The following is a 16,624-nucleotide window of genomic DNA, read 5'->3' as shown; positions in this document are numbered from 1 at the left end:
TCATAGCGAATATACTAATTTAGTGTTACTGAATGCAAATAATTGAAGAGAAAAAATATCTTCGCTTTATTACATAGTTATTCAAATAACTCCAAAATATAAAAATCAAAAAAAAAATCTTCAAAGCAGATTTCACGTGTGAAATACATAGTGTTTTGAACTTCGCCAATGTTGTTGCACGTTTAATATGTTTGGGCATCGAATTGCAAAAAACTTATTCCTCTGTACAACAAGGATTTCTGTGATCTACTAAATAATATGTTTGGTGTTCTTGCATCAAACGCGTTTCTAGCGTTGTACCTATCCTCTTTCAATTCGATCATACAAATATCGAGGTAGCATTCCATTCATAATTTTAAAAATGAACGCCATTGTCAAGTAATAAATTCTTTGCTTCACAGAAATCCATTGTAATGCGTCTAACATGAAACTAGAGGAAGTGTATCTGTTACATTTTAAAATTAATCACATGATTGTATTTTGCAATCGCTGTAACCTCAATATTTGTGTTTGATTAGCAAGAAACAAAATAGACGGGCAGAAGTCAATATGTGGTGAAATAATAAATTTAAATAATAAAATTTTACTACTAATTGTTAAATCATTTTCAGAGGTAAGTATGCAAGTATATTTTTCAATCCAATTAAATCCCCATGGCTACACCACTGGTGTCCATGATCAGTACTTTATTTCCTTTGCAAGCTGTGATATAAAAACCGGCTTCTTTAATTATGTTTAATTTCAAAATTTTTTGTTTTCATATTAGCTATGACTTCAACTACTATAATTCTTCATGCTGTTAATACTCATTTCAACGTTAATAAAAACTTATTGAAAATTAGTCTTGAATGCTATTGCACAATTTAACGCTTGGATAAGTAATTAAAAGCGTTTTTCAGTAAAATTTTGAGATGAGAGGTTGACCACCTAGTTCTCCAAAAACTGTACGGTTGGTTTTGCTATCTTATGACAAACACTAAGGTATAGCGAGAAAAGTTATTAGAAATTGTGAGCTTTTTGCTTCAAATCACAGTTTGTTGAGATTGGCTCAAGATATATTGAAGTGTTAGTGTTTTTCTGTGTAAAAATGTTTAAGGAGCACAATGACATAATAATTTTCAAAATAAAAATTCATGTGCTGCGTGAAAAATGTTTCAGTTTTCAACTGGAAATATCGCACATTTGGCAAACATTGTAACCAACAAATGTTATTTTTCTAGATTTCTTAAGCAGTTTCCTTTAAAATGCCTCTCTCGATTATTGCTAGACCAAATTAGGCCGAAAATATGAATGAAAGTTAATAATTGATGCTTTATTTGTTTACAAAAAATTCCATGCACAATTGTGATACATCGTACAAACTGTGTCATTAATACACACTTATGACACGGGTGAGTGGACTTATTTCAACCATATAAGTGTCAAGATATTTTAGTTCAAACTGTGAAAATCGTTTTTATCCAAATATGCTAAATCGCGTTTGTCATAAGATAGTGAAAGAGTGACGATTTAGTAAATACAAAGATATTTTTTGAAAGCATCTCAAATCTTACCCTTTTATTTTTTGTATCATCAAAAATATGGTACATAAGACTAGCGACTTGAACAAACTTTATTACAATTTGGTGTTCTTCAACGATATAGCTTAAACCTGTCTAATCTAGGTTTCAGATTTTAGTAAAATTCGAACAAACCTTTAAGTACAAAAACTTGTCGCATAAGATATATAATAGGGTGGGGCATTGTTATATGGGAAAACGTAATCATAGCCACATCAACCGAGCACAGCACTTTTTTGGTACCTTTTGGGGACCCAAACAACTGTGCAAAATTTGGGGTCGATTGGTGTTGACCCAGCGTGGCGCATTGCGTTTGAAATTTGTATGGAGATTAGTATGAGAAAACCTACATTTTTGCATTTTCAATTCTACAGACTACAATTCTTCTTGTAGTATGTCAGCAAATAGATAGAAGTATAGTCCAGGATATGCCAAACAACTTTGCCGAAGGATGTATGGTGTTAGAATGTCTCTAAGCTAAGTTATAGCTGTTCAAAGTTCGATACATCGAATTAAATGCTAAAAATCGTTTTTATTGCCAACACTGCGGGTGTACCAATGGCATTTCATATAGCATTCCAAAATAACATTATATATTTTAGATTTATTACATTGGTATGTTTGGATGAATTATTCAAAAGCCTTACCTCAATTTCATGAGCGTAGGTAGTTGAGCAATAGGGCGTAGTGAGGGGTGAGGGGGAGGGGGGGACTTTAATATGTAGAAATTCGAACTGAAATGTTGTCGAGTTGGAATGTTCAGACGAATTATTTCAAAACATTTACACAATATACTACGCATAATAGTAACGTTGAAATAAAACATACTGTATCCATTTGCCTTGACTTTTATCAATAGAAGTTACGTTACAGACTGAATCAACTGATTCGAGTTGATATGTCAGAGGATTGCATTGATTATATTTCAGTTTAATACGCACTATAATTTGATGGGATGCTCATTTCGATGCTGTTCAATCACCTGAAGCAAAAATTGATGTAGGGATCTGGTGGATTTCATGTTGAAATCCAGAAATTAGCTTCACGCCTCGTAATCGAACAGCATAGAAATGAGCATGCTATCAAATCATAATGCGTATTAAACCGAAATATAATCCTCTGGCATATCAACTCGACATTATTTGATTGTCTGTGACATAACTTCTATTGATAAAAGTCAAGGCAAATGGATACAGTAATTTTTATTTCATCGTTACTATTATGCGTAGGACAATGTGTAAATGTTTTGAAATAATTCATCTGAACATTCCAACTCGACAACATTTCAGTTCGAATTTCTACATATTAAAGTCCCCCCCATCACCCCTCACTACGCCCTATTGCTCAACTACCTCATGAAATTGAGCTAAGGTTTTTGAATAATTCATCCAAACATACCAATGTGGTAAATCTAAAATAAATAATGTTATTTTGGAATTCTAAATGAAATTCCATTGGTACACCCGCAGTGTTGGCAATAAAAATGCTTTTTGGCATTTAATTCGATGTATTGAACTTTAAACAGCTATAACTCGGCTTAGAGACATTCTAACACCATACATCCTTCGGCAAAGTTGTTCAGCATATCCTGGACTACACTTCTATCTATTTGTTGGCATACTACAGGAAGAATTGTAGTCTGTATAATTAAAAATGCAAAAATGTAGGTTTTCCCATACTAATCTCCATACAAATTTCAAACGCAATGCGCTACGCCGGGTCAACACCAATCAACCCAAAATTTTGCACAGTTGTTTGGGACCCCAAAAGGAACCAAAAAAGTGCTGTGCTGAAAAAACGATTATTTTGCCCCACCCTAATATATAATGCAAAGTGTTTTTAACAATTAAAATTAAAAAGAAATATAAAAGAAAAAAACATTCTAATACAAATTTAACAGAAATAAACAGAACATCTTAAATTACAGATTCGAATAGACAAGAGTTGTTATTGTAACCAATATGAATTGTAGTGAGGACAGGTGATTACAGAAATAAGAAAAGGAGCACATATACAGTAGTTCACTAGTTAGGGTATAAGTTAGCATACATGTCCACAAAGCAAACCAGTGCAGCAAAGCTAGACATATTGACGTGGTATGCATATTACCGTTCAGCTATGAGTAGCGAGTGAGTTCCACAAAGCTGTAAATCGTGTTTGCCATTATACTACATGTTTGTATAAAAGTTGGTATTTCCTGTTCAGATGCAGATTCAGCTCAACTATAGATGCTACTTGTAGTATTGACTTAGACACACAAATCTATTCGACTAATTTCGGGGGATACGATACTAGAATATATATTAGTACATAATGACTTGACTAGTGGTTTGTGGAATGTGCAGATCAAAGGATAACACCGATATATTGCTGAAAGGTTTGGATAGGATGCACGTCAAGTGTGAAGAAGGTTACAGAATTTATAGAAAATTGATCATCATACTATAGATAAATAGCCTTCTAGCTGTCAAATTGTGTAGCATTCATATACCGAAAGAAGTGTGGTCGGAACGATATTATGGAAATCGGATGTTACAGCAATTTCTTAACACCGGTCCATTCTGGATACGATAATCTGGAATTACCAAAGATGTGGTTTACGTTTTCTAGATTGGGTGTATAAATTCGATATAGTCCAATAGAATAGGCATTGCCAAATGAGGATGACACAAGAATAATGATTGGAATTTACAAAATATATTTAAATAAATAGAGTAGGTGAAACTTCGTGCAAAGATTTACACAGGGCCTACTTTATTTGATAGAATTGTCTCCTTACATTATGATGAAGGCCGTTACTGTTATCGTGCATGCTCCAGATAATAACTACTGGAAAGATTCATCCAAACTAAGAGAAAAGATGTGAAATAAATAATCGATAGCAGTAAATTTTTAGGACGAATTACTAATGGATGTAGTACAATTTACTGGAAATATATCACAACTAAAGTGCAGTGATACACATAACTGTCCCACCTATATAGCGATTATATAGCAAATAGGGATGCTACCAGCATCACAAACAAAAATTATTTTGAGGACGGTTTCCTATCACGGGAGTTATACAGGTATATTGAAGTTTAACAGTGTTCTAGAATGTATGGAATCAAATTGCATCACAGGATAAGGTTCGTCAAATTTTGCACATTAGACGAATCGTCCTCAAACTTTCAGGCAATAAATGAAATATATTAGGCTTTTCCAATGTTCGTTTCATTCAAGTTTCATCGCCACGTCTCTCGCTGATCTATTGAGATTGATCTGTAAAGGCATCGCAGACTAATCGTGAGTTATCAAACAACCACAGAAAACGGTGAAAAATGAAAATTTTTGGTCAAAATTGTTAAAGTCACATTTTAGTCCGTGTTATTGGAATCGTCGTTTTTATTTTTTTTTTATTTTGATACAAATTACTCAAATTCGTGTTTATAAATCATAAAACCTTTTTTCACGATTTTGGCTGAAATACCACTTATTTTTTAAGTAGGGTTCGGTTATTTTGAATTTCAAAAAACTGACTTCAGATTCGTAATTAGTGATGTTCAAAACCCACACTGCCATGTAATTGTTACACAATATTGACATTCTACCACGAACGCTTCATCGAAAGTATTCTCAAAACATTGAACGTATTTTTCTCAAAACATTAATATTTAAAGATTTCATCTTTTGACCTCTCGAAAGAAAACTTTTTTCATCGGAGGAATTACCAATAAAATCTACAAATTCTTTGTAACTATTTTTAGCGAAGCCTTAAAGTAGAAAAAGGGCTAAAATATCGATCTCAAAGTCAAAGATCGCACCATTACGTCAAATTTGAATTTTTTTACTCGTTCTTAGGTCATTCTTTTAATAAATTTAGTTTACTATAGAGCCTTATTAAATTTGTGTTTTAGATCGATCCAGAGGCAGCAGCATGTACGCAGTTTTGAAATTCCACGCACATCTAACCTTAGACAGAAAGTCACCACGGGCGCTATTTTGTTTTTTCGTCTTGGTGAAATTTATAAATGAAGACGAAAATATAAGCTTTTTGAATCCTAAAACTGTTTCCTTCTATATTTTACATAGGCCCACAAAAAATCCAAAATTTGTTAACGTTGTGGTGATTTGAACCTCTTCTTAATTTAAAAAAAATGATGAAAACTACCTTTAGGATGCTAAAAATATCGAGTCATAATGCTCTTCAATATTGCCTACAAGATATACTCTATATTCTGTTCCTGTTAGTTGAACTCCAATGTAGCGAATATCAAAGTTGGTTTCGAAAGGTTCATAATTCGGTAGCGTAATATAACATGGAGACTTGCACAATGAATTAGACAACATCAAACAACAAACATCCTGACATCAGTTGGCGTATTAAACACGATAGACCACAATGATTGGCCTGCAGTCCGGTTTCTCATCTCGCTCAGTTCAGAAGCTAGAAATCGCTCCGCTGCTATAGCAGGACAAGTGATCAAATTTACCCGCGCGCCGCTTGATCTTATTGCAAAAGCAAAAATAGATTCCTTCTACCTAGTGTGTGAAACGTGAACAAACAATGAGCGATAATGCAAAGCAAGTTTATATGTTATGTTAACTGTCCGGTAAGACCAGCAATTCGTGAAGTGGAGCAAATAATGGAGGTGAACATGATGCTCAACGTAGCAGAAGTTAATGCGGTGCGATTCCACCATTTACGTCATGCAGTACTGATTGTGTTCAAAAACATTAGTCAAACAGAATCATTCGCTTCGCAGAACAATTTGAAACACGTCGTCGAATGTAATGATATTTTAAACAGTATTCCAACGTATATAGGGTGGGTGCTCCTATAGTTGAAGTGTACCTATAGTTGCAGTAGTGGGTTATACGTCTAATTAAGGTACCAACCACCAACAAACATTTTTTTATCGATTCATCGAACTAAAATTATGCGACAATAAAACTTTTATCCTTGAAATTTGCTCAAATAATAATTGAAAAAATTGATTTTCTATGGATTTTGAGCTCCCTTGCACCTATAGTTGATCTAATGTACCTATAGTTGCAAGTCCCATAAGAAATCAATGGGATTTAAAACAATAGGAACCGAAATTAGCGATTGCACCACTATTGGTACATGTGTTCCTATAGTGGTACAAGCGGATTTGAATACATAAATTGGTTATTAAATCATATTTATATTTTTCCTATGAAGTAGGGATTGAAAGCTTTTGTTTAATGTATTAACATTGCCCATAGGTCCATTCATCGATTTTTTTAGCAAAAGTTTTCCTTAAGTATGGCGACTATTGGTACATCCACCCTAGATGTTGACAGTATTGAAATAATGTTGGCTATTTTGGGCAAATTTGAGACTAAGAGAAACGAAAGCAATGAAATTGAAAGACGGATAGGTATTCTAGAGCGAATCAGTTATAAACTTAGAACGGAAAACTAGAACTAGGCAGGCTCATGTGGGCATGATCGAAAGGAAATGGGAAGAATTCTTTGCCTTCTGCAGAGTAGGAGTTGGGCGTTGAACCCAAGTCTACCGCATGGTCTATGGTAGAACATAACTCATCATCATGTTTTACCGCCGACACCTACTACGACCAAAGCCGGTACACAGCCGTCGTATGCTAAACCACAACCGGTTGGTAAACCAACGACTGCCGACTGGGCAGTAACAAACACCAGCTCAAGAATGATCGGGCCCCACTAAACAAACTGCCATTACCAACATCGAAGCAACAACGATAACAACAAATGTTCCCAAACCAACAAGCAACACCACCAATAAGAAATCAAATACCGATGAAGAAGGATTTACAACAGCGACGCGTAAGCACAAACAATAAATAAGAACATCCGACCGTGAGCAACATGAATGCAGTACCGATGACGACATGGATGTGAACGAAAACGACCTACAGTGGCGGGTCTTCGAACAAAAGCCGGACAAAACCAAATAAATTACCCAATCTGGCTAACAATTACATGTCAAGGTGATTTTTGGGTGCTGAGCTCATTTTTATTGTCAAAAGTTATAAGAAATGAGATAAATTTTCCCAAACAGTGTTATAGAACCTTTCTTATAAGCATAATACCATTTTAATGATAAATCTTTTTTTACTGATTGGATATAACTAAAACTAGATATAACAACATAATAATTGGATAAAATTACTTTCAATCTCTACAAAAAGTGTTTGTTTACGTTTTATTCAGTTGTTATTTTGCACTAATCACCATACTCCTCCATGTCAGCAAACATTCAAAAATGTCGATTTTAAATAGTAGAATGTTTAATAAGTGACCGTTCCGAACTGTTTCACCTGATTGTTCGGAACACATTTGTGAAAAAGGAATTTGCTATCAACCCGCTTAAGATAGATTTGTAATAATATTACATAGTTGGAATCAAATTCGGTGAACATTTTGAAAGCTCTTTAAATATCCTTTAAAATGAAACTAGTTGTGCTCAAATCGAATTAAAATTGAAAGAGCAACATGTTTTTGAAGTGAGGATAGATAACTGTGATTTCGAAAATTAATTTCATTAGAATTGTCTGACACAGCGATGTTTAAAGTTCTATTAAAAATTCAATTCTCATTCGATTGTCACAAAATTTGGAGAATATGTCATTTAATACATAAGAAACGTAGGAAAAATTAAAAATATCAATATTTGAAATGTAGGTTTTGTCCGGTCTCCGGCCACTGTGCGACCCCCAAGGTGCGCTAGATAACGCACCCAATGTTTCACCACCAAGAAAGAGGATCTCAACACGCTGCAGTAAGATGCGTCAGCAAGACCCGACGGACAAGCTGTAACGTTATTGTTTTATCTGGACAGGAAGGATTCTTAGCGATCAATAAGATCGCAGCACAAGCCCTGTAATTGTCTTATACTCTTGTACGCTAATAGTCGGTTGCAATGGCTGTCGAAATACAAAACCAAGTTCCGTAACGGAATGTAGTACCAAGGCTTTACGTTTTGCTTAGACAACAGATAACTCAACAACAACAACTCAAGCGCGAATGTCAGAAAAGTCTGCAATCAAGAAAACGAGCAGCAGTTTTGAAGTGGTGGTCCCAATCAAAGACTTTTATCGTTTGAATCAATAACGTTCATAATATGGGGATCATATTGTCTCAAGTATGTTACTTGCGGGTTTGATGAACAGTTCATGCGTGTTGTATGGCGAAGTTTTTGGAATCACACAAATTCGGTTAGTTCATTGTGGCAAACTTTAATGAAATTTACTTGACGCTACCTTACCATAGCACATACTTCAGGAGATTACGCATTTCACACTCTAATTGAGTTGCTCATGACTATCGGCTACACGCGGTCGTTGTCGGCGCGTGCTGCAATATCCGACGTGCGTTGTTCACCTTCGTCGTGTTAAAGTAGTGGTAGTAGTCAGATGTTGATCATGTGTACAATTTAAAAGTCGATTGCGAGAAGGAACTCCAAATCAGAGCTATAGTCATCGATCCATAAACGCATGTATCGAACTGACGTCAAGACGTGACCTTAGGCCTTAGAACCTTAGAGAATCCCAACGATCTCGGTTAAGATTGAAGCCAGACACTTTGGAATGAAAAACAATCACGTTTACTAGTTAAAATAAAAAAAAATGCTTATCAGAAGATGATGCTTATAAGTGAATAAATTGTTTTCTAATTTGTTATAAGTCATTGCGGGCTTATGTTCAGAGCAGAAAAAATATTTAAGACATTTACAAAACACTAACGAACGACAAAGGAATGAAAATTGGTCAAATATAGGTACAGGATTATTTAAAATTACATTAAAACGCAAATAAACAAAAGGCCACAAAATGTGAAAAAATACTCTCAAAATTTTTTGTTCAAAGCCATGCGATGTCATCTTTTTCTATGCTTCATTCCACATCATGTGTGAAAAAGTAGTAATGAACCATTAATGCATCTAATCCAAAGCTGGATTTTAGTCACTGTTAGTGAGTGGGTTGTATAGCGGCCAACCCCTACTACCTTTTGAATCATGCCACCTTTGTAATAATGGGTTTTATTTATTCACAGACACTCGTCTAAAACCTGTACTGTAGAGAAATATTCAGAAATCATACCTTAGTAGAAATTGCAAAAAATAAACGTATGGCTTGAAGAACCATCAGTAAATCAGGTGATTTTCAGTTGCTTCCAACCCGCCAGGTAGGTAGCCATATCCTTACCGCTTTTCCCCGTTTGATTTTGACTGATGCTTTCGTTCGCTTGTTTTGCTAGTGTATCGATGCCAAGCTTTTTCATATCAGCCCGCACTTCTTCCAAATCTTCTTCGGTTGCTTTAAATGAATCGGACACGAACTCTGTTTCTCTTGCCACAGTCGGTAGCTTCTTACCAGTGATTTCCGTTGTACTACTGATTACTGATTTGGCGCTTTTCGTTTGACTTATTGGTGGTTCTTACAAGCAAATAAAATCAAAATAAAACAAATTATGAATAATAAATACCATAAAGAAAAAAGAATTAAACCTAAGTTTTCAAAACTACTCAGAAGTAGCTACAGATAGAGATATCCAGCATAGAGAAAGAAAGTCCGAGCTCTAAATTAATTAGGCTTTTAAACATTACCCTCAGTATCTTCGCTGACTCCTCGTCGGACGAACTCGTTACTGTCGCCAAGGGTGCCCAGATCTCCTGCTTGGCATATCAGTGAGACACGGTAGAAATAGTTGCGCCAGAAATTTTCCTCCGTAATGCTACAATTATTCAAGAGAATATGTCTCCGTCTTGTCAACACACCAAAGAATATTAAATAGAAATAATTTTACTCACATTTTGGGTACCAGCTCGAATCGCATCTTTTCTAGTTCCTTATCTTCGTTCATTATGGCTAACGCGATAGGATACAAATGGTCATAATCAAATTCAAACTCGACTCCTGCGGGTGGAGCTCGAACAAAGTTCCGGCGATCCTTTTAGAAGAGGAAAATATAATTAGCATTAGCCCGAGTCATCACAGTGTTCGCTACTTACCGCTGACAGACTTAGGATTTCTTCTTTAATCTTTGTCTCATTTGCGTGGCCTACCCAAGGACATGCACCAGCTCCGCCAGCACCCTGCTGGTTCTTAATGAAAGCTTCCTGCTCTTTATTGAATTCACCCAGAATGGTCTATGGGGAAAAATAAAAGTTAACACTGTTTTCTTCTACATATATCAAGACACTAACATTATCCTTCAAGTGTTTAATTTTATCACCGGCTTTGTTGAACGACGAATACAGGAACGATCCGATCGATTTGGCTCCAGCTGTGACTTTGTGTGTGACTGCAATGGATATGAGTAGAAGGTTACGATTACGACAGACGGATGATGCCGAAGGCTGTTGCTCTACCTTGTCCAATTTGTCCGGCATTTTCCTCTGTCGGTGTTCCCGGGCCAGTAGCGGAAGGTGAATCGGCTCCCCCTGTGGCGCTGTATTCGTTACGACGATGAATGGAAAATTAAAACGACGGAAAAAATAACTTTACTAAAATTCTGTTAAGATGAACTCAAAATCCTATATTCCAAAATATTAATTTCAAAAAACCCGAAAGTAACAAATATAATATGAAAATTTCATAGACTCAAACTAGTATCATAATCGCAATAAACTATATCAAAAGGTAAAATACCAGAAAAATGCGGAAAACTGGTGTAGGTAGCAGTATAAAAATATTAAATACGAATAATACTATATAGTGTAAAATGTGTTCATAGTGTAGCATTGTGGAAGTGAAAACTATCAGAAAACGAGTATATAGTGGGTAAAGCTCCTAGTGCTTCGTACAAGTTTATTATACCGGCAGCATTAAAATGTAAAGGCAAACAGCGAACAATGAAAATTTAAGTTAAAATACATAGTCATGGTCGACATAGACAGGAAACTTCGACAGCAGTTAAGTACAGTTTTGAATATTAACTAAAACTATGAAGATCGTTAAAAATTAGTTCAATCGCGCGAAGAAACTTTTGCAGCTAAACCTTTTACGCGCGAACCACTGCACTCTCCCAATTGTCCCGCTTTTAGCTACGAGCTCAATTTAAATATGATTGAGTTGATTCCAGTTTTTCTACCCACAGTACAGTAATTGGATATCGTCTCTGGCCAAAATGTTATTTTTGATCTCATCCTATGAGTATTTATGATTTGAGACCGTTTTTGATAATGTCTAAAAATATTCTAAAAGGGTCAAAGCAGCCGATTTAGCTACTCAAATATAGTTCCTACTACGCGAATAAACGAAAGAAATATTCAAAGACTAATCTATATACAAGGATAAAAATCAATATTGGAGATTTTAAAATGTCGCTTTTTCGGGACTTAATAGTCAGGCAGATCCAAACAGTTTGGTCCGTCCGTATACCAAGTAGACAATTTTGAGAGCGGGAGAAAACGAGAGAAGTCACACTTGATCATGGGGATGAAAGAGAACATATGATTTTACACCTTTGTATCCTTCATAAAAATGTTATGCAGCATACTTCACATAAACGCTTCGCAACAGTCATCACAGAATCTACCTTACTATTAACCCTTTATAAGGCCCAGAGTTTGGGGCTATTAATGAATGTTATATTAAGAGAAATACAGTTCTTTCACTTAGTTTAGAATATATTTACATTTATTTCGCAATAAAAACTATTTTGGAAATATACTTGCTACCGCCCGTTAGAAAATGTCAGTCTTCGTAATGTTTGATGTATTGGTGCAGATATAAAGACAAATCAAGCTGGTCGGAAATTCAGAAAGAAATTAAGGTGGGTTACTGGTTATTTCCTGATTCACAGTTAATGGATTCTGAGGATAAGTTGAAAAATGAGACTGCAGATTACAGACGTTCATATATTCATTTTAATTTTTTCTTTGCAATTTACACCACTCATAAGCCAAATTTTCGGATTAAAAATAGTTGTTATTTTCAAATTTACATCACCAACTTATAGGGCCTAGAGTATTCTTTTCAAAATCGAGCTAATTTTAATGTCCAAAAGGAAATCGCCGTATTTTTTTCAAAAAACTTTTCACCAATCTGACACTTCACTCTATCTCAATAAAAAGTAATAAGACTAGTTGCCAGACTCCTAATAAGTAGATTTCATAAGATTGGTACACTTCTCAATTCATATTCCTGCGTTATGAACCAAACGAAAAGGTGGCAATATGGTTGCCACCGCCTTATAAAGAGTTAAGTACGAAACGTGTGAACGACACCAACCGTCCCTATTTTAAAAGGCATATCCTTAAATTCGACGGATTCGAGAATCATAATTTATTTTACCTCAAATGTCCTTTCAGATCGAATTAATTTCTAGAAAAGCAAACTTTTCAATTGTCTACTTTTTAAGGTTTCTCGGGGTTAAAAAAGTGACAAACATACTCTCTGCGACTCATTGCAACTAAAAGGTAATATTTCAAAAGTTTTCTTCCATTTAATTCCACTATGTTGAAACATAGTGGAATTAAATGGAAGAAAACTTTTGAAATATTACGTACATTCCACTAAGACCTCCGTTCGCGTATATATTGTGAACTAAAAGCTCTTATCTACAATAGGCATTGGCACTACAAAATTCTAATTTGTTTCGGTCGCGATGTACTGTATTCTTGATTTGCTGGCAGCCTATTTAGTCACCCAGTAAGACACTTTGTTTCGACATTAAAAATAGAAAATTCTAGGCATTTTAGCAATGCTTAACAGAAAGCGGGATGTAATACGGCCAGTTATACGTAGGTCACTGCCGAAAATCCTCAAGGTATATGAACAGAACGGTGGCACAAATTTTAGAATTCAGTGGAACCGATCTAAAACAATACAATACGATACGATCTCATTCAGCTAATGTAGCACAAATGGTTTAAAGTTTGTATGTGATTTAACATGGATAAACAATCCACATTTTTTTAATATTTAATGGACACGTCCCTATGTATTCTGAAAATATATGCAATGCTATTTCCAGCAGATACGAGTACAGTGTACAACTTCCCCAAAGAGAGGAATAGGCTACGATTTCTGGTTCAAAAGTTATTCCTTATACAATGCTTAAGTGTCTACATCGTTGGTGAAAATTGAATTTATCTGAATACTCTGGCAGAGACTTCAATCAAGTTAACCGTGATATGCTAGTCATAATCCGAATTGGGCAGCTATCAACATAGTCGGTTTTATAGTTCAGATGCGAGTGTCGTAAACAGCCGATCCGAAGGGCAATGAGTTCGGTTCTTAATTTTATTTTTTTTGCTGCCTGTAAATCGGGAACGTTATTATGTAGAATTGTTAGTTTAAAATAAAGTAATAAGAGAGATCATAACCGTTATTTCTGACGTGTTATTTCCCTTGCGGCGAAGCGCTCCATAGCAGTTCCAGTTCCAGCTTCACAGGGATGTTGTGAACATCAGTTGAGCTTTCAAAATAACGGGAATCTTTCCCGCTTCAGTCTCGTTTCAATTTTAATTTGTTTAGCGCATATTATTATACACCGAAAAAAAATACATAAAAATAATTCTGTTACAATTCGATCCCAAGTTCTTTAGATCGCTTGTTTCTGATGATACCATCTGAACTATATTTCCGCTTTACACCAACGGTATAACTGGTGATCACAACAAATGCTTCAAGGTTCACTTGAGTGAAGGTTCAATTCGTCGGGTAGCCAGAAACAACACTGTTTTCATAACTTTCAGGGCAACGAAAGTTTAATTTTGCAATAACTCTTGAACCAGGTGTCATAGCTATGAACCGTGTTCAGAAGAAGTTTTTCTACTTGACTGAATCTATAGAATGTAGCATACAATATATTTTTCAGGGGTACCAGACGGCATATTTATGAATTTTATGAAAATGCATTGGATTCTAAAAGAAAACTCTATACAAACTTAGAATCGTTTGTGCTAAAACATGCTCCAACAGATTTGAATCATATTTAGCATAGAAATTTGTTGAAGAATCAGCAATCGCAAATTTTTCTAACCTGGTTTTACGGTATTTAATTATTGTCATACATCCTTTTGCCACCCTAATGAACAGTGCGCGAAAAATATCCGTTTATAAATTTATGAGTACAAATCACTATTTGTGAACTGAAGCATTTACGAAAATCGTAACCAAGTCCCTGAAGCATAAATCACTAAATGACTTTACGCTTGTCCAGACAGGCCGCAGACTCGGGTGATTCGCATTTCAAAATGCCAAAATATTCTGACTCCTGCGGTAGAAGACAAAAGGTTAAGTCGCGGGGAAACTCTACGCTTGCGCATATGACCCTATTTCACGCTTTTCTAAACTTTCTTCCTTCAACTCCTTGGTCTTTCTTGAGTACTATGGCTCTTAATATTGAAAAATATTTCACATCTTCCAGTCCCTTGCTAGTTAAATGTTGTTACAACATAAAAAAGGAAAAATTGGCTCACCCTTAGTCGTTAATAAAAAAAACTAATATTTCTATTTTCTGGAAATGTAGCGTGATGTATGTTCATGATTTCAAGACCTTAGTCCCGATTTTCGTAATTTATATGCATGTTATCGTGATATTTTAGTTATGAGCTTACTATTGAATTCGACACGTAGAGGAATGTGAACTACATCACTAATTGTGGTTCTATAATGAATTGTTGGAGTTTAGTGCAGTTTCGTTTTCTGTCCGGGCATCCTAATAATTTTCTTATATCTACTACTCGTTCCTAATACTGGTCGCTAGTAGCTGGACATAACTGTATGATATTTCATGAAAAAGTAAATGGTACAAAAATTATTCCATGAATAATATTCCGAATTTTGTGAAATAATGTCATGACCATGTGCAGAGTTGCATGAAATTGAAAATGATTAGGAATATTTTCTAAATATCACAAACACGCAAGTTGGATCGTACGTGAATCATGTACTAGGAATTATGAACCAGTTCATGAATTCATGAATATTTTACGATTTAGGGAACTGTTTCACGAGCACGAATGATAAGTTGTGAGCATCATACTAGGAATCGTGAACTAGTTCACGTATACATGAATATCTAATGATTTTGTAAAGTATTTCATGTGCAAGAATGACCAGCCGTGGCTGTTATGCTAGAAATCATGAACCAACTCACATGTAAACGAATAATATTTTATGATTTCGTGATCTATTTTACGAGCACAAATTGTAATTCGTGGCTTTTACAATAGGAATCATGAAACAGTTCACGAATATATGAACATTTAATTATTTTTTAACAATTTCTTGAGCACGGATATTGAATCATGACTTAAGTATTAGGAATCTAGAATATAAAGGATTCATGAATAATATTCCGAATTTCGTGAAATAGTAAACTAATTTATAAATTAATTCACAATCACGCAAATCAGATCATGATTAAGATGTAGAAAATCATAATTCAGTTTACATTGCATAGCCGTACTCTGAATGTTGTTCCTAAATCTATGAATTAAATCACTAATCAACCTTTGGTTTATGAATAATGTTCATAAGATTGTTCATAAAGTAGTTCACGTACAGAAAATCGATTTGTAATGACATGGCGGAAACCGTGACTGAAGTTCTCAAAACAAAAATAATTATCTCCACTAAAAAAAACTTTTTGCAGGGGTTACTGAAGGGAAATTAATATAATTATAAAATACATGATTTTAGTTTACGGTCCTGTTTTCGAAACGTAAAAACCTATTTTAATCCACCTAGCGGTGCAATTGTGCCTTTCTCAATCATGAATCACGAGAATGTGTGCGTTGTTTATATTCATTAAAAGCTTTTAAATGCATATATTACATTTTATTATTATACATCACATGACAACTATATACAGGAAAATAAATCAATATTCGAGTTCTAAAATTTTGAAAAAGAAAAAACAGCCACGGTAATATTGAACTAAAAAAGGTGCAAAATCGGCAAAGTCCCAAAAAGTCGATTTTTATAAAAAAAAATTTTCGAGATAACATAAAATCTCGACGTTTCATGCATTTTAAAGATGTTTGGCATCAAAAATACGAATTCGATTTCTGAAATTTCATGAGGTCCCCCCTTTGAAAAAAAAAATTTGAGTTCCGGCTTATA

General features: G+C 34.8%; 1 protein-coding gene across 11 annotated transcripts in view; it reads right to left on the bottom strand.

Moving 5' to 3' along the window:
* LOC131683659 (synapse-associated protein of 47 kDa) overlaps positions 1-16,624 on the bottom strand; it is a 69,704-nt gene that overhangs the window by 10,078 nt on the left and 43,002 nt on the right. For 8 of the 11 annotated variants that reach the window (XM_058965829.1, XM_058965827.1, XM_058965826.1 and 5 more), the window contains 6 exons: positions 10,918-10,997; positions 10,753-10,850; positions 10,558-10,695; positions 10,357-10,496; positions 10,153-10,280; positions 9,752-9,982 (listed from right to left, as the gene is read on the bottom strand). In XM_058965829.1, the coding sequence (XP_058821812.1) occupies positions 9,752-9,982; positions 10,153-10,280; positions 10,357-10,496; positions 10,558-10,695; positions 10,753-10,850; positions 10,918-10,997 (815 nt within the window). Of the gene's footprint in view, positions 1-4,002; positions 4,135-9,751; positions 9,983-10,152; positions 10,281-10,356; positions 10,497-10,557; positions 10,696-10,752; positions 10,851-10,917; positions 10,998-16,624 lie in introns of all 11 variants that reach the window. The other 3 variants (XM_058965835.1, XM_058965836.1, XR_009304545.1) reach the window with 2 other exon arrangements.

The sequence above is a fragment of the Topomyia yanbarensis genome, chromosome 2, assembly GCF_030247195.1.
Source record: "Topomyia yanbarensis strain Yona2022 chromosome 2, ASM3024719v1, whole genome shotgun sequence".
NCBI classification, from domain to species: Eukaryota; Metazoa; Arthropoda; class Insecta; order Diptera; family Culicidae; genus Topomyia; species Topomyia yanbarensis.
This window is presented reverse-complemented; position numbering and strand designations above follow the sequence as displayed.